General features: G+C 38.7%; 1 protein-coding gene across 1 annotated transcript in view; it reads left to right on the top strand.

The window, feature by feature from the left end:
* WASL (WASP like actin nucleation promoting factor) overlaps window positions 1-14,376 on the top strand; it is a 50,507-nt gene extending 36,131 nt beyond the window's left edge. The window contains exons 6-11 of the mRNA XM_030959459.1: window positions 1,443-1,611; window positions 4,772-4,814; window positions 5,205-5,358; window positions 8,428-8,948; window positions 10,039-10,147; window positions 11,568-14,376. Coding sequence (XP_030815319.1) covers window positions 1,443-1,611; window positions 4,772-4,814; window positions 5,205-5,358; window positions 8,428-8,948; window positions 10,039-10,147; window positions 11,568-11,629 — 1,058 coding nt within the window. The 3' untranslated portion in view covers window positions 11,630-14,376. The remainder of the gene's footprint in view (window positions 1-1,442; window positions 1,612-4,771; window positions 4,815-5,204; window positions 5,359-8,427; window positions 8,949-10,038; window positions 10,148-11,567) is intronic.
* The last annotated feature ends 5,226 nt before the right edge of the window (window positions 14,377-19,602 follow it).

Raw genomic sequence — 19,602 nt, 5'->3', positions numbered from 1 at the left:
ATTTCTGCTTAGCAGAAAACATTCTAGATTTTTTTTCATGCAGTTTCAATGCAGTTTCTAATCTTGTCCTTTAAGACTCCTACGGGAGTGTTGGAGTTGTGGTACGTTTTAGATGAGTTTTGTCTAGCCCAGTGTCATGTTTCTGTTTTTGTTTTTTGTCCTGGCCAGTACTAGGTGCCTCCCCCTGAGGTGTTGAAATGCAAGTGTCAGCTATGTTACCTGTTGTGTTGTCTACTTGTCCTTTCTGATTTTTGTATTGCACTGTGAACATAAGGCTTGTTGGTTCTTTCTGAATGCAGTTATGAAAAAACAGTGTCAAAACAAGATTCAAATTTATCAAAGTCTAATACATTTTTTATCATCTGCCCAATAAGACTGTGTCTTTAGTTCAGTTATTAACTACTGGGTCCTAAATCACAGGGAAGTAGGGAATGTTTTCTTTCAGACTATTTCTGGCCAAACTGGTTTTAAATGACCTGCTTAATCTCATTCTTCCAAAACTGAAATTACTTACCCTTTTTGTAGGTTTCTATAAAAATACACCTGTGTATATATGTATGTATATGATAAATGCATAAATTGCCTCTTAGTATTTAAGTGCTGCTATCACTTGCTTATGTGAGGATTTATCTTCTGTCAAAGCTAAAAAACCTGAGTGGAACATTGTGCTAGGTATGTTGGTTTGCTAGCATTATGCAAGTAACATAATATTAAGATGCTTAAATTAGCAGGAGTATAATTCAGATGCATTTTAAATAACTAAAATAATAATTCAGAAGTATTTATAATTAAAAGCAAAGTTTGAGAATGCATGAGAAACACAAAGATTACAAACTGTATTTCTAGTGCTCTTTTTACTGTCTCTGCAAGCTGTTTATCTGGGACTTCACTGTTTTGAAAACCTGTCAAAGAATAAGACATAAGAAATCCTGAACTGTTCCACAGATATTTTCCTGTATTTGAAGACAGTAGTGTGTCCAGAGCAGCCTTTTGAAGCCGTTGCAATGTTCAGGTTGTGTGTGTGTGTGATGGCAGGAAGCATTCCCACTTGGGGTTTATTAAAGGAAGGTTCTATGTCCTGAAAGATCAGTTTAGTATGCTGCCCAGGTGGCTCTTTGGGTCTAACTGTTTATGAGAGTCACATCTTTGATCTTATCTAGGACTGTAGCTATGTTGTATCTTAATGTGTCTCATCATGCCAGGTGTTCTGAAGTTGTAGTTCAGAAAATATTCCTGTTGCTGTGCTCTAGCAACATTTTTTTTTAATCAAGTATCTTAGTTTATGCATCTGACATCCAGAACCCATCTGCATGCATGTGGCATGTGAAGCTACAGCTTGAATACAAGTATTCTACAGGTCAAAAAAAACCTCCCAAAGTTTGTGGATTGAACATGCCATTGGTGAAACCCAGTAGGAAAAATCATGTACTTTACTTTCACAGGCCCAAATCTACCAATGGCAACTGTTGATATCAAAAACCCTGAAATTACAACTAACAGATTTTATACTCCGCAAGTCAACAATATTTCCTATACCAAAGAAAAGAAGAAAGGAAAGACTAAAAAGAGAAGATTGACAAAGGCAGATATTGGAACTCCATCTAATTTCCAGTAAGTATGTTCTTGAGTTTGAGTTTGGTTTTGGATGGGTGGGAATTTTGTTGCTTGGGGTGGTTGGGAGGGATGTTGGCATTTTTCTTTTCTAATTTTTTTTTGTGTGTGTCAGTTACACTTGAAAATGGCCATGTCTTGAACCTGTGTAACCTGAACTAAGTCAAAGCTAGCTGGAATGCTGTGGGGTTTAAAAGAAGGTTAGCTTATACGCAGATGAGGATTTTCCTGCAGCAGTGAACAAAAAGTAATTAGCTATCAGCTTAGAAAAGGCTTCAACTGCATAGAGGTGCCTTATTGAAGTTGTCAGCTCAGTGAAGACTCATATTCAGCCTCAGTGGTCAACCCTTTTAACACTGTGATTCCTACACCTGCACATATTTAGCTGTGCATTGTCATGTGAAATACACATTTGTGTCCTGACTTGTCATAACTGCAGAAATTAACTGCCATGATTTCATCTTTGGCTGTTTACAAACTTTCTGTTCTGTAGGCTGGGAGCTGTATCTTGTGATGAAAGTACAGCATACATCCTTCAGAAATTTTTCCTATTGTCATTTCTTAGGTATCTTTAATCTTTTGGAGTAGTTACGATCTACCACTTTGAGCTTCACTTTCATTAAACTTGGTTTTGGTCACTTTACTCAATTAACTGTTGCTTTACTGGACATTAATTGTTGTAATAATCTTCTGCCTTTTAAAAGTACTGTATTTGCTGAAGAAACAGGAACTTAGAGCTTGAGTTAGTTACAAGAGATCAGTTTCTGTGAAGCATGAGAAAAGCAGTGTGAAGTTTACATGCCAAGTGAATGCCTTATTCTTTTGAAGTGGTATGTTGCATCATTACACTGATGTGTTTTCCCAGAAAATAATTCCATTAAAGTAATGTTGGCATTCCTAGTTACAGTAACATTACGGCACAGTGTTTTGGAACAGTGCTCTGTAGAATGGGATAGTGGATGGAACATAAAAGAGGTGGGCTAAAACACTTCCCTAAACAAACTCTGCTTAGAAAATTCAGGCATCAACCTTGTTCTTACTGATCTGAGTATCAGTGAAGTGCTGCATCTGTTAGTGTCACTTGAATGGGAAAACACAGAAAAGAAGGAAGAGGGAAACAAAAAAGAGGAGTGCTTGGTAGCTGGTCATTGTTGTGACTGTACTGATGCAGACTTGAGCATATGTGGACAAAATTTGCATTAACCTGTCAGACCTCTGTTAGGAATTTGTGGAAGGGGTTGTGCAGCAGCATAGATATAAAATTACTTTGAGACTTTGTTTATGAAGTCTATCAGATTGTGACTTAGAGAAGCTGAGAGTAAGGTGATAAAATACTTAATGACATTCAAAAAAGATATATTCCGGTATCATATAATGTAACCTTAAATTGTAAATGGTGACCCTTTACAAAAGAAGTCTGTTGAAAGTCCTTTTGGCTTGAGGTCTGTTTAAGTTTCCTGTAGAGTGCAACAGCTATTTGTCATCTAACTTTAACTGCTGATTTTGTACAAACATATGGAAACTGGCATTTGGTATTGTTAGGCAAATAAGACAGTATGATAACTTGTATCATTTGTGCTATGATATTTGTGAAGACCAACATGGGTCACTGTTTATGCCAGATCAAAGTTGCAATCAGTAGATAAAATTTTTGAATGTCTTTTGTTAGACAGATACGGAGTTTTAGTGTTTTGAGAAAAAAACAACAGTCTGTACTCAAAATGAATGTAACTTATTAGTGTATACATTCTTCTGAGTAGCATAAGACTTGGGGTTATCTGATAATATGTATTTGCATTGAAAAGAAGTGTGAAAACGTGTTATAGTCAGTGTGTACAAGTAATTTACTTTGAAGGGTGAAAAATGAACAAAAAATAATGCTAAAACTATGGCATATAAAACTTCAGAGTCAATTAAGTGTACTAAATTGAGTTGTATGCTCACAGCCTCTTAAAAGAGCATCCCGAGTCACACAGATGTGCACAAATATGTGGGTAAGATCGTATTAGTAGTAAACTAATGTCAGTTTACATATGCCAGGTTAATATGTTGTGATCAGCTGTGAGACCATGTTAGGAAATGCATGTCTAATTTATGTGAAGCAAGCTGTATCTTAGCATCGGAATTCTGTAAACAAATCATCCCATATTTTGGTAGTTAGTTAAAGGCATTTAAATAATTAGGCAAAACAAGGACATTATTGGTTTTCCTTTTTTATGGCATAATTTCCCTTTAAATCAAATCTTTTACTTTTCTTGCTTCTTAAAATAAGTAGTTAACTAGTCATAGTTATATCAAAACCAAAACTGATCATTGTACTTCAGTATTTTAATGAAGAAAACTTGTGCTGCTGATACAAACAGCAAGAATACAAGGTCTGTTGTGCAAGGCACTGTTTAACAGCAGCCAAACAGTCTTAGTAATTTAACAGTTGTAGCCTAGACTGCACTGGCTACTAACAGCTGACCTGGTATTTTTTATAACTCTGAGCTGAACTTCCTGAAAACTGTATCTTCCTTCTAGAAGTCAATGTGTGTGAAAAGAATCGCAAATGTGGAGTCCTGGTAACATTATGGTTCTCTTTTCCATATCCAATAGCAGTATTGTCAAGTAGCTTGGAGGGGCACAAAACTCATCTGTGTTCTAACTGGTTATAGCATGACATAAAATAATACTTCAGTACCCATGAAATGGCTGCTAGAAGCTTAGGAAGCTGGCAGCTGAAAACAGTCCTGACTTACCTTTGAAAGATGTGAATGGGAAAGGGGTGATATATACAGTGGTGACAGGGAGAATGAGGCTTTCCAGCTGCATGGCACTGGAAAATTTGGCAATAGCTCAAGGTCCAGTTGCTGTGTAAAGGCAAAACTCCTTGATCTCTGAGCAGTCCTTCCATCATTATCTGTATGCACCACAAGGTGGCATGAAGCCTTCGTGTTTTGCCACAGATTGTAGCCTAAGGAGAGAAAATCTCCATTTTGTCTTCTGGACATGAGACAAAAAATGAAAATAAAGACATTTTACTATTCCATTCTCAAGTGGAGCACTGAGGAATAAGAATCACTTAGAAGCTGGTATCTCTGGTTATCTTGGTGTCCTCTTATTTTAGTTAGCAAGATCCTTTTTATGCTGATTAAATGGACTTTTCTGCTTTTTTTAGACACATTGGACATGTTGGTTGGGATCCAAACACAGGTTTTGATGTAAGTAATTTAATAAGTTGCTGAAGACAATGATTTAAACTTTAGAGACTTTTTGCACTAAAGATTTGCATTAAAGAACAAGTTAACTGTACATTAAATAGTTATAAATTGGGATTTTATGATGTGATGTAAACGGAGAGATGTTGGAATAGAAAGGAATAGCCAAGGGGGACTGAGAGAGGGAAAAGGTTCAAAACCTTCAGTTTTTCATGCAGGGTACTTCTCCTAAAGTAGAACTTTCTGATTTGAAAAGTCAACTCAGAGGCATATGCATCACCTTGCTGTTCCTTTTAGCTATATGGTTTGTGGGTATTTTTTTTTCCCTCATAAAAATGATATTTTAAAACTATCTCCACATTTCAACTTAAAAGCAGTGTATCTCACTTGCAGGTGAACAACTTAGACCCGGAACTGAAAAATCTGTTTGATCTGTGTGGAATTTCAGAGGCTCAACTGAAAGACAAAGAAACTTCAAAGGTCATATATGATTTCATTGAGAAAACAGGAGGTGTGGAAGCTGTTAAAAATGAGCTGCGCAGACAAGGTGGGATTCCTTTCACTTCCATGTAAAAATTAACAGGATATTTTTTGCCTTAAAGATTAGAGTAGAAACTGTTGATGGTGAGCAGTTTTTGATTCTCTTCTCTGGGCTTCATGTCACTGCAGTTGCACTGGATCATGTTTCCATACACTGTACACTATGTAAAAACGTTCAGGCATGACCCGTGAGAGTACTTGTCCCTGAGGAGTAAGGATATTTATGCCAATTAAGTAATTTCCAGCAGCACTTAGTCTGAATGCAAAGTTACACAGTATGTTTGATACAGCTTTTTCAGACTGTGTACATTAAATATTTATTTATAATCTCAATCTTATAAATAAATGAAAATGTTGGAAGACATAATGCTGTTGTCAGCTGTATTGATAGTAGATGGCTGACATATATGTGTGCTGCTTGTTTACCCTGGCAGAACTCTGTAGAGAGCCTTGAAACAGCAAAAGACCCGCAATTTTTATATTTTTTGAAGTTAATTTTTTTCTAATTTGAAATAAAAAATACTAGTTTTGAGCATGCTTCTGCTGGGAAAAAATTCTCAAATATGCTGCTGCCCGCCTAACCTTTAAATGTGATCTCAGCTGATGCATTATCTAGTGGAAGAAAGCAAGTCAGTTTAAAATTACACTGCCAGTGTCAAACTTTCAAAAATTTGCTTAGCGCTCTTCTCAAGAGAAAAATTATCTAAAGTGAAATTACAACACTTTGAAAGCAGTGAGTAAGTTGTTCAGTGACTGAAGAGATACAGAATCAGGGTACAATGACTTGTTACATTTATTTCTTAGGTCCCCCTCGGTGGAGCGGTATGTACTTGAGCCAGCATCTAAGCATATGTTTCAAAGTATCCATGCTGTTGTGTGATTTCTTTCCCAGACGATGCCTTAGTCTGCACCAGTTTGAATGCAATATTAAAAGCTATGTTTGAACTTCTTGGTTAAATTGCAAACAAAACTCCCAATTATTAATTTTTTTCTCAGTAAGAAATCTGTCACCTTCTCTATAGAATCTTAACTCTGTTTAAATGTTTACAAGGGTGTTGATCCCATATTGCTAACTTTAAAACTGCATTGAGGAGACTTGCTTTGGAGTCTTATGACTAGCTTAAAATATTTTTTAAATGCCTGTTTTTCTATTTTTTATGTGTTAACTTCACATTATGACCATTTGCATGTATGCAATTAAAATAAAAACTGCCTCACCTATAATATGCATGATAATAATCTACCTCTATGCTTCTTTAGAGAGGTAGATAAAATATTCGAATATTTCAGTGGGTTTATCCACTACTGCGTTATTTGATGTATGGGCTTGACTGCTGTTTGAAGTGTTCTTTCTCAACTGAAAAACATTTTTCTGTGTTTATTGCAAGAATTTCTGTGCTTACATACTCACCCTGCTAGCATACTGACTAGAGAGTTGCAGAAAAGCCATTCTGCTGAGATGGAAATTATTTTCCTGTTTTCCCTGCCCTTTCCCTAGGTGACTGTACCATTTATAGGTGATTGTAAAAATTGTGTTGTTAATATCAGTGTACAGATTAGTGTGCATTTATAAAAAAACTAAAATTACTTTCTGGCTTTGCTTGTACCATCTGTTTGAGGGGGAAGGGAGAGAGGGTATGTTAATAGTGCTCTCTCCTTGCTGCTCCTCCCTCAATTCACTACAGCTGAGTGCAGAATGCTGTTCCCACAGATTGGATGTGGCATATCTCTCTAGTTATAATGCGAATAAACGATTTCCCAACAGGAAAACCTAAACCTTGCGTTAGAAGTCTAGGGGGAATACTCCTAGGACTCTGGAGCCACAACCGCGCCGATTTTCTCAGTATTGCAAGAACCCGTCTGCAGCGCTTGGCGGGCTGTGGCACTTGGTAACACCGCCCTCCAGTGGCCCTAAGCGGAACTACAGCCATTCCAGCCAAAAATGGCACTTTAAAATCAAGAATGTTAGCAGTATGTCTCTTGGAAAATACATGGTATTTCAGATCCAGTTCTCTCCATGTTGTTCTTGTGAAGGGGTAGAAAAAAATTCAGCAACTCGTAGAACTTAAGAACATAATACGTGCTTTTAAGAGTTGTATCTTTTTCTAAAGATAAGCAAGGAAGGAGGCATTGAGGTACTAGTGACTCCTGCTTCCCCAAAATCTTATTTTATGGCTGTTCCCTATTCTATGCCAGTGCAGCCAGTAAGCCACTGCTTTCTTTGCCAGTAACGTGAAGGGGATAACAGAACAGGTAGAGAAGTATCTTCTGAGTGTAATACCCTTTTTGTTATAAAAGCATGTGAAATCAAACATGAATTTTCTCAGTTATACGATGGCACCTGGATTATTAAGTAGTTATGTGTAACAACCACACAACCTAAAGTACCATGAGCCATTAGATGTTTAATGGAAGAGGAAATGAAACAGTGCTACTTAAAATGCCATTAGCAGAGCAAGTACATTTCAAGGCCACTTCACAGAGAAATGATCCTGTGTGTAGCCCTAAAGTTGTTTCCTTTTGACAACCCCTGCCATAAGGATACTGTTGGAAGTAATTTTCAGTAAAAGAGACTGAGAGTCAGTTTATGCTGCATTATAATGCATTAGTGTTGGGGGGGAGGGGGTTGTTACTAGAAGATACTGCTTTAAAAAATGCTTGATTCTGTAATTACTTAAAGTAATGGATAGATTAGAAAGTGGAAATTCTGTATTTCACTTTAGTGAATTTCTGAAAAGTTTTTCTCTTTTGTTGTGTCCTAGCTCAACAAAATTTTACAGGATTCTTCTGAACTTTAATCAGTCATTCTAAGTCTTGTACCTGGTTCCTGCAGTGGTTGACTCTTTTACAAAATATAAAACTGACATAGGCTGTATTTCACTTGGTTAGTGAAATAGTGAAAAGGCATAGCTTATATTCAGCTGTATCCATTTTAATCCAGAATTGGTAAAATTTGCACAGGCACAGAGATCCTTGCAAAAGGCAAGGCACAGCCTGTGTTCTTTTTCTGCTGGTCTCTGAAAGACTTCCAGGTGTTGAGTAGCAGGTAATTCAAAGTTGTTTTGTTTCATTTCAGCTCCACCTCCACCACCACCGTGCAGAGGAGGACCCCCTCCACCTCCACCTCCCCCTCCCCATAGCTCGGGCCCTCCTCCTCCCCCTGCTAGGGGCCGAGGGGCACCACCTCCACCTCCTTCAAGGGCTCCCACTGCAGCGCCTCCACCCCCACCTCCATCCAGACCTGGTGCAGCGGTGCCCCCGCCTCCTCCCAACCGGATGTATCCTCCTCCGCCCCCCGTGCATTCCTCAGCCGCTCCACCCGGCCCTCCTCCGCCCCCACCGCCGCCTGCAAGTGGCTCATCTGTCCCTCCGCCCCCTCCACCTCCTCCGCCCCCTCCTGGTCCTCCTCCACCACCAGGCCTTCCTTCAGAAGTTGATCACCAGCTTCCAGTTCCTGCGGGAAACAAAGCAGCACTCTTGGATCAAATCAGAGAAGGAGCTCAGTTAAAGAAGGTAGAACAGAACAGTCGACCAGTGTCCTGCTCAGGAAGAGATGCACTGCTAGACCAGATACGACAGGGTATACAGTTGAAATCTGTGAGTAAAAGCTGTTTCTCACCCAGGTTCCCTTGGGACTTGCAAATGCAGTGTGAACAGTAAAATGTGGCTCTGCTTTGGGGGCTGGATTGTAAGTTTTAGAGTTTCTGAAGCCATGACTAAACAGTAGTACTAAGAAAATGCAAAGAGCACACACATTTGCTATAGATGAGTTTTGGTGCATGAAATTACCCTTTCAAGCTCAATTCTCACTTTTGAGTAAAATCCGTAAATCCTACAATGATGATACCATGGTATCATGGCTGTACGGAACTTTTGCAAGGATTGTGAAAGATTGCTGCTTTCCTGACTATTCAGTTAAATAATCTAAACTGCAGGAGATGAGTTTAGGAGTAACAGTAGTAGAAGGCAAACACTAGATTTGTTAACTTGTTTTTATTTTCATCTTAAGATGGACCTGTGTTCTGCAAATATTGAGGCTGGTAAGAAGGTGTCTGCTTGTGTTTTGACAAGTGCTGCCCATGAGAGATGCCATAGCTGTCCCTGCTGCAGAACAGGCTATTACTGTTTCTTACTGATGCCACTGATTATCTTAAAAATAATCTCTTAAAAACTGTTTTGCCTGTTGATACTTATTTTTTGCCACTCCTCTGCACTCAAGGCTTTTGCTGTAAAAAGTATAAGGGTGTGTTCATATTTATTTGCCATTAGAGGTAGGCATTATCGAAGTTAATTACTTCAGAAGGGATTATCAGCCCAAAGCAGACTCACTTTACAAACCCAAGCAATGAAAAATATTTTGTGGTCTATTCCAAAGATAAAATAAATAATGGTTATGCAGCCACACAAGTCATGCCTGTACAACCATATTAAGAAGCTTTCTTTTAGATGCGTGTTCACTTCATCAGAGCTGAAATATTTAAACTTGGGTATGACTAACTACAGTTCTGTTATATGGTAAAAAAGTTGACTATTTTTACTAAAGATTTTGCAGTTTGAGTTAAAGGAACAAGCTGTTTCACACTTTCTTCCAGTGGAAAATAAACTCAATCGTACAAGGAAGTTTGTCTCAAAATACAGAGGTTCTGCTTTGCTAATGGCATCTTTCTATTGTAACCCTTTTTCCAAGGTATCTGATGGTCAGGAAAGTGCACCACCTACACCTGCACCCACCTCAGGGATTGTGGGTGCGTTAATGGAAGTTATGCAGAAAAGGAGCAAAGCCATTCATTCTTCAGGTACGTCTGATGGAATTTTTCTGACCTCACAGTGTCAAGTTTTCAGGAGTTAAGATTTCTACTTATTGTAAAATGCTGCTGGGGAAAGCATGGATTCCAGCAAATAGTGCAGGGCAGACTGCTCTTGGCAGTGCCCTGGCATTGGGCTGAATGGTTTCTTCATGCTGGTTTGAATTACTGGAGTTTAGCAACTCACAGTAATCCTCAACTAGTTACTAAGCAAGGTTAATATCCTTAGAAAAACATTTTTGTTGTTGTAGCAACTGATTTGTTTTTATTTACTAGCTGTCTGATGAAATAAGTGGTCAAAATATTCTGGAAGAAAGTTTTTGGTGCTTTCTGTTTGTTGATGCTAAGTCTCTTGCCATCATTCAGCTCCTGTGCTGTCAGTTCTGGTGGGCTTTGGCTGCCACCTCCTGGATAAGGAGCAGTGTTACTTGTCCAGGCTTCTACCAGGACTGAATCAACTTCCCATGGTTAAGTGCTGGGAAAAATAAGGGCTGCAAGAGGATTTGCATTTCTCAAATACCAACTTGTAATAAATGTAGTTCAGTAGCTGCAATGCAGCTGTTTGGGTACATCTACATCTGTTCTGCTCAGGCTTTGATACATTTCTGGAGCTTGCCTTGATATCAGGACTGGATATGCAGTCTACAGAGCATCTCACCAAGTGCACTGTGGTTTGTTGATATGCTGCCCTATGTGGTAATTGCCAATTTTGGTACTTAACAGAAATTAAATACCTGAAGGGAGCTAAATGCTCCCTTACAGTTTTTCCCTATGGGAAGGAAATGCTCTTGTCCAACAAATAAGTAGTTTAATTTTATCAGGGTACATTTTTAAATGATGCATATAAAAAAAATGGAAGGCTGAATAAAGTCAACAAGCATTGACTTTGAAGTTGATGTTCATTACACAGCTTTGAATATTCCAGTATCCACAATGGTCTTTAACTCACCAGACCTTTTTTGGAGGGCTGACTTTTTACCTGCTTGTAAAGTAAACAAATTCCATTATGTAACAAACCTGGGGAAGCAGTTCTTACATTCCAGAAATTAATCTGTTCCTCAAGTATAATACCCAGTCTGGAACAAGCTGGCAACTTGCACATTCTTTAAGAAACAGTAATAAATAGTAACTGTTAAACAAGAGCTTCTGATTCTTGTTCTCTTTGTGAACAAAACATATTTTTCCTTTGTGAAGAAGAGTGAGTAAAGAAACAAATTAGATTTCACTTCCAGCGAGTAACTATCTGAACTGGATGTCATGTCTAGCAATCTTAAAATAGAGTATTACTAAATGTATTGTCATGACGACCTTGAAGTGATGGTTCTCTTTTCAGAAAATTGTGATAGAAATCAGTAATACTTTGTCATGTTAATTCTGTGCATGCAAGTGACTTGCTTCTCCTATCTTACAGATGAAGATGAGGATGAAGATGATGAAGAAGACTTTGAGGATGATGACGAATGGGATGATTGATCATATATTATTATATATATATTTTTTAAGGTGAATGATATACTAAACACTGCTTTCTGTCTATGGATTCTGTAAAATTATCATGTAAATGTTCTACCAATTTGCTGTATATTTTTGTTGCCTTTTGCTTTTTTATTAATCTGTGCAATACCTCATTTAATCTGTAAAGGTTTGTCATAATCCTCTACAAAGCTACTCCCTGTTAATGTGTGCAAGTTTACACCTGGATGATAATGTACATGTGAATACTTTCCATTCCATCAATAAGGGAGTTTAAATGTAATATGTGAGACTGACAAAAACCTTAATGTAATTTAGTTATAATGCAAGAAGGAAAACACTATTTTCATACCCTACTTTTTCTGTATCTAAATTTTCTTATTAAAGCCTAGTATAGCACTATGTTCTTTAAGTGATGCAGGTCTTAGTTTATTTAGCCCCTTGATTTCAAATGAAATGCTGTATGAATGTTGAGGCTGATTTATACTATTGCATGGTTTCAAATACATCAAAACATTGCAGGTCAAATCTTAGCAGTATGCTTTACATAACACAAAAGCACTGCAGAAATGCACAGCTAGTTGTGAAAATTACCTTGTCCTAACTATAGTACTGACTGCTATTGAACAGCAGTAGAAATTAAATTCTTCAGTGGGGACCTCTATCTGAAGTTAAACAGGGTGGCTCTGTATTGTCATAGTGGTAAAGGCAACTTGGATGCAAACAAGTTCAACTTTCAGTTGGTTTGTTTTGGTTTGGGGTTTTAGGGAGGGTTTCTGGGGGATTTCTGGGGGGTTGGATTTTGTTGGTTGGTTGGTTGGTTGGTTGGTTTTTTGGTTGGGTTTTTTTTTTTTTTTCCTTCCCTGCTCTTACTTTCAGAATGAAGATGTCTAAATTACTGGGGGCTGTACTGGAGGCTGGCAATCGCTACAGTTTGATCTATTTTTTAAATCAATTTTTTTGGTTTTTAGGCTGAAGGGCTGCATTTAAGGCTTGCTTCAATAGTATTTAATTACCTTTTAAAATTTGTAGGACGTTGGTGTACTAATAAACACAAGTGGTATTACTTTGCAGTCTTTGCTTTATGGTACACAGCAGATGCTGAAACACCAATCCTACATCCTGTAGGTTGGCAAGTCTCATTAACTCAGAATTATACACTATGGAGTGTAAAGTACTGAACTTTATGGCAGTATTTTGTCTTCATATGTTGGCTTTAAGACCAAGGGTTGTGATGAAGATCAAGAACCTGATTCACAAGAATAGTATTTGAATAAGTGGACAGAACATGGGATTTTCATTTCACAGCTTGCACATTTATATACGTTGTACTTTGTAGTGCAGTAAACATTGGCACATCTGCCTATTAAGAAATACTAATCTATGCTAAGTGGGTATTTAATATCTGCAGCATTAATTACTGTACTTACTGTAATTTTCAGGTAGAAAATCTTTTTAAAAACCACATTATCGGACACAGATGTTCATTAAAGTCAGTTACATTTGGAGTGTAGTTAATGCATAGTGTCCTGGGTCTTTGACTGTAGTCAGGGTATCAAATAAAATTTAAGTTATCAGAAAAGTATTGACTGAAACCCAGTGTTGACCTGATCTTGACAGGCTGGACCTGCATGATACGACTTGGATTTCTAACCCAGTTATAACCTAGTCTTTAGCAAATTAATTTAGTTGTAGGAGGAGAAAAGAAAGTTGCTGAAAAGTAGTGGGAAAGGTAAGGTTGTAGTTAAATTATTCAGAGGATGCTAACTTCCTTCCAAGAGTAATTTAAGCACATAACTTGAGGAAAAAAATTGCCAAGTGGTCTCATTTTCTTGCAGTAACTTTCTCATTGGCCTCTGCTGCTGGAAACACTTCCTGCTAGCTTTGCTGCTGTAATGGCTTGAGCTTTGGATCAAGTGCAAGTGCAGCCTGGTGTAGCTAATGGCAGTGGAGTTAGCAACTTGTGTATAAGGAAAATATTTGTATGGCTTTCATATAACTTCTGGCACTGCACTCTTATTTTTATTGCATATAGGGCATTTTAAAATTAAGCAGATGAGGCCTAGAGGTTTTCCTAACATGCTACTTACTAGATATGTTTAGCTGTTATGTTCCCAGGATTGGAATTTCTGTAATATAGATAATAATTAAGCATCACAGTTCATTAATCAAATTTCTATTCTGGATTTGGGGAGCTCTGAAGTTGCATTATTGAATAAAACTTTGATTCGTAGATACTGGCCAAAGAAAGTTTTTGGGTTTTCTATTTCTTCATATAAAAAGTACACTCACACCTGTGGTGTCCAGGTTAATATTTACTTTCAAGTAGTGTTTGTTCATGATAAATTTCAGGCATACAGACTGCGATGGCAGTTAAGTTAGTCATAGCTGCATGCTTCAGCACTCTGCCACTTTCGCTCCGAGCAGAAGACAGCATTTCATGATACTGGTGCATTGTTGCTAAACATTGTAATGAAGGCCTCTTATATATTCTGGTTAATTGACTGTCCAGATAGCCTTAGCAATTAACAAACTAGCATGAGGCTTTTGTATCTCAACACTCTATGTGCATAGACAATATCAGCTAGCCACTTGTACGTATGAAATTCGTAAGAACTTCTCAATCATTCAGTTTTCCATTTATCAAACTGAAATTTTTAGTATGTGAATTTTTGAAATGTACAGTGAATAGGATGTTGCACTGGTGGCAATTCATCATGAAGCATAATAAAATTAATTTGACCCAACTAGTGTAAAACTGTGTGGTTTTTAAGTGCTGATTGCGGCACAGGTTTTAAAATAGATCTGTAGATTGATTACACACTTTAAAAGTGACTGTGGCCACCTGGCCAAGTTCACGAAGCAGTAAATAGCCACTGTCAAATCGCAGAAGTTTCATGTCTCTGGAAAGTTGGATTGTGCTGTTCAGTAAACACAATGAGTAAGAATGTGACACCCCGTCCTCCTGGCAGATCTCACCGCTGCTAAGCAGCCTCCTTGGAAACAGCTACTGCTGCAGGCAAGTGCAATAAACCAGCAACATTTCAAGGTCAAACAAGCATGGGATCATTAATAAAGATTCTAGAAGAAGTTCTAAATAATTAACTCTTGTGAGTGGATGCTCCTACTGAATCTGGATTATACTGATGTAAATCTTTGTCCTGCATGTTATAGAGTTTGAGTTCAGGATACTTCAGAAGTTTGCTTCTCTCTCCTAAAGCATCTGAAGAGTCCAGCATTTCAAACTGTTACCTGGTGTACACTTTGTTTTGGGGTTTAGTGCTTATCTGATTTCTCAGCGTTAAGCTCGGGGCAAAGTTGGAATTGTTCTTTGGAGGATGAGCTGAGGTATATAATCATTTTCTTTCCACTTCATAAGCAGAAGGTCAAAATATGCTTTTGAAAGGAACCTTTTTTTTATTTGATAGCAGTTACTTTCCCAAGATTCTTGTAAGGAGGAAAAGGGAGGAAAGATCCTATTGCTTTTAAGACTGTTAGCAGTCCACTGCAACAGCCTTTATCTAATCATTAGAGGAATTCTTGGTCTAATTAAAGTTCCTGAAGCTTAAGTACAGTGATAAGCAGCTTTATTTATAGAAAAGTGAAAATGGTTTAGGGAAGCTTAGACGATACTCAGCCTTTGTCTCTCAAAAGACCAGTGTTATCCTCTAGCAGTGCAGTAAGGACTCCTGTTACTATGTATTTGTTTCCTGCCTGGAATTTTCTTGTGAGTGAGAAGATGGAAAGGATGGGGTAGTAAAAACTAGAATGTGAGCTGGGGAGGTTTAACACTGTGTTTTAATTACCTTGTCAGTGACTCTAGCCTGGCAAGTCTAAGACAGTCTTTGAAAGTTTGAAGATGTTTATCCCATTTTGAAGGAGCCTTTTTGGTTTGTTTTCTTAATGGCCAAATTACTATGGCTTGTCTGTTATATTGTGCTTGAAAAAAATAAAACATTGGTTGCTTGAAATCACAGGTTTGGAAACAATTCAGATACATGTTGAGGAATGGAATCATTGCCCAAATATAATTAGTGGGATGTTTTTCTGACAAATTTTATTTTATGCTGAATTTTACAGTATTTGCAGGTGTAACCTGCTAAAAGGAATTAGACTAGTAATTTTTCTGTTACTCAAATTTTTCTCTTACATACTTTTAAGTAGTAACTGCAAGACTTACCCATTTGTAGAGTGCCTGAAATTAGGAAGTTTTGTATGTTGCATTATTGTGGGGTTGGTTTGGTTTTTTTGATCTATTATTATCAACAAATATGCTTTTAGGTCTTTTTCCTTGTGCTCTAAAGGGTTTTTGGAGTTTCTCTGGAGTGAAATTCTTGAGCCATTACTTCATGTGTGTGCTTTTTCTTCCCTGAAGCTTAATCATCGTGAGTTTGGTTACTTGTGCAGTATGAATTCTAAATTTATTACTTAAGGACTAGATGAGGGAGTACAAGTTTTGCTTGAAAAACAGCCATTACCGGCTGGTGGTTTGTTTTGTTTTTTTTTTTTTTTTTTTTTGCTTAAAAAACAGCCATTACCAGCTACTATATTTTTGTATGTACCACTTTGGGAACACAATGAAACCGATGTTTAAAGCTTAAGAAATAGGATAATGATTGTATCATATGTCAGACACAAAGTATTTGCTTAAATGACATTGGCAGGAGCAGAGAATTGAGAATTGGCTCTTCTGGATGTTGATGCCAAGAACCAAGGAACTGCTGGAGCATCTGAGCTGGATTTGGAGCACTTTGTTGGTAGATGGGTCATTCCCAGATGCTTGTTATTCAAGGAGCATGGACTGACAAATTGTAGAGAAGCTTGCACATGTTCTGTTCTCTTTCTTTTCTGGCTAATACTACAGAGTAGTAGTCCTTTGGATCAAAGCAGCGCTTATTTAATAAGAGAAGAAGTAATGCTCAGAATATAGTCACTCAGAATTATGGCTCTCCAACTGTCAGCAGAGAATCTGGCTTTATTTTTAAATTCAAAACGAAATGGAAAAAGCAGACTAGACCCAATTAACATAAAATGTGTTTTTTATGGTTTATCTCCTGTATGAGAAAGGCCCATGGTTAAACAGAAATCTGCTAGTTAGTAGTAGTCTTTTTTACCTGTAGTAGCTACTAGTATCTAATCCCTAGAGGTGTTACTGAAATGCACCCGCTATTTCAGGTAAGAAGTGTAGGAGTTTTTGGAGAGCAAACCTCTCTGCTCTCAGTTGTGCTCACAGTGCTCAGGCCTGCAGTGGTTAGAAGAAAAACAGTATGAAATCATTTTGTAATGTTAAAGGATGTCTTTTGTGCTGTAGTATCTTCTGTGCTTGCCTTAGAGGAGCTGGGATACTCTTGTGACTCTTACTGCACTAATGTCCTGTATAACTCAGATGTTACCACATCTCAGCCCTTAGTACTTGACCATTCTTGTCTTCACTAACAGTGCCCCTAAAGTTCCTGGTAGAAATACAGTTAGCACAAATACCTTCAGCACACAGCTGTTGTTCAACACATTTCAAGGAAACAGAAGTGGTCCTGATGTGGATTCCTCTTTGGGAGAATAATGTCTTACTCGTGTATCAAGGTGAAGAACAACAGAGATCCTAAATGACCAGTTGAGAAAACACCATGCTGGTTGCTCTCAAGAGCACTGTGAGAGGTGGGTGGCTGATTAAAGGATAGATGTAATTGAAGAAGCATTCTTCCAGGAATCAACCCAACATAGATCACTGCTGACATAGAAAACAAAAAAATACTAGTCTTTCTTTGGTAGTGGGCACATTGCCTGGGTCAATGTGTGTGCTCACTCTGCTGGCTATGAACCTCAGGAAACCATGCACACCTTGGGCAGCAACCACGCAGGCTGATCATTCTGACATTTTATATACAGGATCCTCAGTCAAGCTGCCTGTCCAGTCTAGAGATGATACCTGGATTGGGAGTGAGCTCAGAGCAGATCCCTTGTACTTTGTGCCCTGGATGACAGGTTTTACCTGAGTTACCTTCAGCTGTGCTGCAGTGGGGAGAATTTGGTGGGACCTGTGTATTCTGCCAAGCAGAAGTGAATTGTCACAGTGTTACTTGTAGACACAAGGTATCTTTGTTTTCTGAAAGGCTGTAATTTCAGCCTCCTGACTGAAATCAAATGCTGTGGTAGATCAAGTTGTTAGTTCCATCCCTTGTGTGTTCAGTCACAACAGCCTTCCTGTTGGTCCTAAAATCCTCCAGAGGGGTGATGCAATATGAATTCATTACAGTATGAAATTATTACAGATCTTTGTAGTTCCCGACTTTCCACCAAAACTAGGTTATATGCTTCCCTCTGTCCTTCCCCAAGCCATTTTCAGCACTAAGCCTCTTAGCCTTTGGCCCATTCTTCAAATACTCCTTTTCTGCCTAGATACAACTAGTGCCTTTTAAAAGACACAGAAAAGTCAAACTATCTGTACATTTGCTGTCTTCTCCATTCTTTGCCATAAAACAAATTCAGGTTGTTAGCAGGAGGACAGAGCCCTGAATGAAACTGCTGCTGTGTGTGACAGAAGCCTCTTGTCTAACCTCAAGCAGGCTCTCTGTTGGTGCTCTTTTGAAGGTGACTTCAAAGAGTCTCCAGGCCATCAGGGCAGATTGTCTGCACAGGGTATGTCACTGGCGTGTACAGAAAGTAGAACAGTGTGGGGGTCGTGTCCCATGCACCAGGCCCATGGCCCAGCCTTCAGAAGTATGTGATGTGTAACTGAGCAATCAGGGATGCCGTGCAAAGTGGAATCCTGCATTTGTCCAACTCAGTCACTCTTCTGACCCTTGCTCATGTCCACCCCCTGTAACCAGCGTGTAGGCACTGAGCAGGTGCCATCTTGCACTTCAGGCACTTAGATGCAGGTGTTTTAACTGAAACCAAATCTGTTTTGCCCTGTGCCTCAGTTGCTCATTTGTGTAATGGTGCTAATAGCATAATGCATATAAATACATCTAGTCCAGACATGTACTGCAGTCCAGACATGTGACACTTGAAATATTTTTAAATGCGGTTTTCCCTGTTCAGATTTAGTTATCTCACTTCTCAGAACAAGAACATTAGGTAAGCCTTTTTCATTTCTACAAGGTCTAGTTTTCAGAATCAGTAGCCATTTTTAAGCTCTCAAAATGAAAACCAAAACAACATGAATCATGTCTGTAGAGCAGTTAATCCGAGCAGTTTGATTACTTGTGTGTGCAAATATTGGGTCATGCGCTAGTGTCGCATCAAACTGGTTTTTGATTTAATATTTTGGAAACCCAGCAACAGCCTGCAGTTCCCCATGGATTTATTTTTAATAAACTAAAAATGTTTTAAGACACTATGTGAAAGACATGAGGTTTGGGACCTACAGCCTAGTTGCTAATCCCCTGGTTTACAAGCCAGTTTTGCAGCACAGCTCCCATCAGGAGCACTTTGCTGTGAGTGACGGTGTCAGAAGCTTAACTGATCCCGAACAGGGAGTGCTGCAGCAGCACTGTGTGGACAGCCCTATCGTATGGCTGGGCCTGGGCTGCACCAGGCTGCCTCTCCAGCTGCCCAGCGACAGCCACACAGTGCCCCCAAACTGTGAAAAGCGAGAGTTTCAGGGGTATGAGTCATTTTGAAATCAGAACCGTTGCTTCTCTGAGTGCCTATAGGTGTGCAAGGTCAGGTGCAGCAGTGCTGCTGCCATGCTTTCAGAAAGTGCAGGGCCCTTGGAGGATTTGAAGTGCAGGAGGCATTCTGTTTATGGCTTAGCTTTACTGCAGCTCTGCGTGTGCTGGCTTCTGCTGGTTTCGTCTTACTGCCTCGTCTGTCATCTCAGTGTGAAAGGGGCCATCCTGTTTTCATCAGGGTGCACGTAAGAGCTCTGACTTTGTTAGAGGAAAGGCAGCCAGTAGCTTTGTGTAGAAGTGTGTGATAATATTTTTGCTGCTGGATGGTAGTCACACTTTATTCCCCAGCCTCTTGGATCA

The sequence above is a fragment of the Camarhynchus parvulus genome, chromosome 1A (genome assembly GCF_901933205.1).
Source record: "Camarhynchus parvulus chromosome 1A, STF_HiC, whole genome shotgun sequence".
Taxonomy (NCBI): Eukaryota; Metazoa; Chordata; class Aves; order Passeriformes; family Thraupidae; genus Camarhynchus; species Camarhynchus parvulus.
This window is presented reverse-complemented; position numbering and strand designations above follow the sequence as displayed.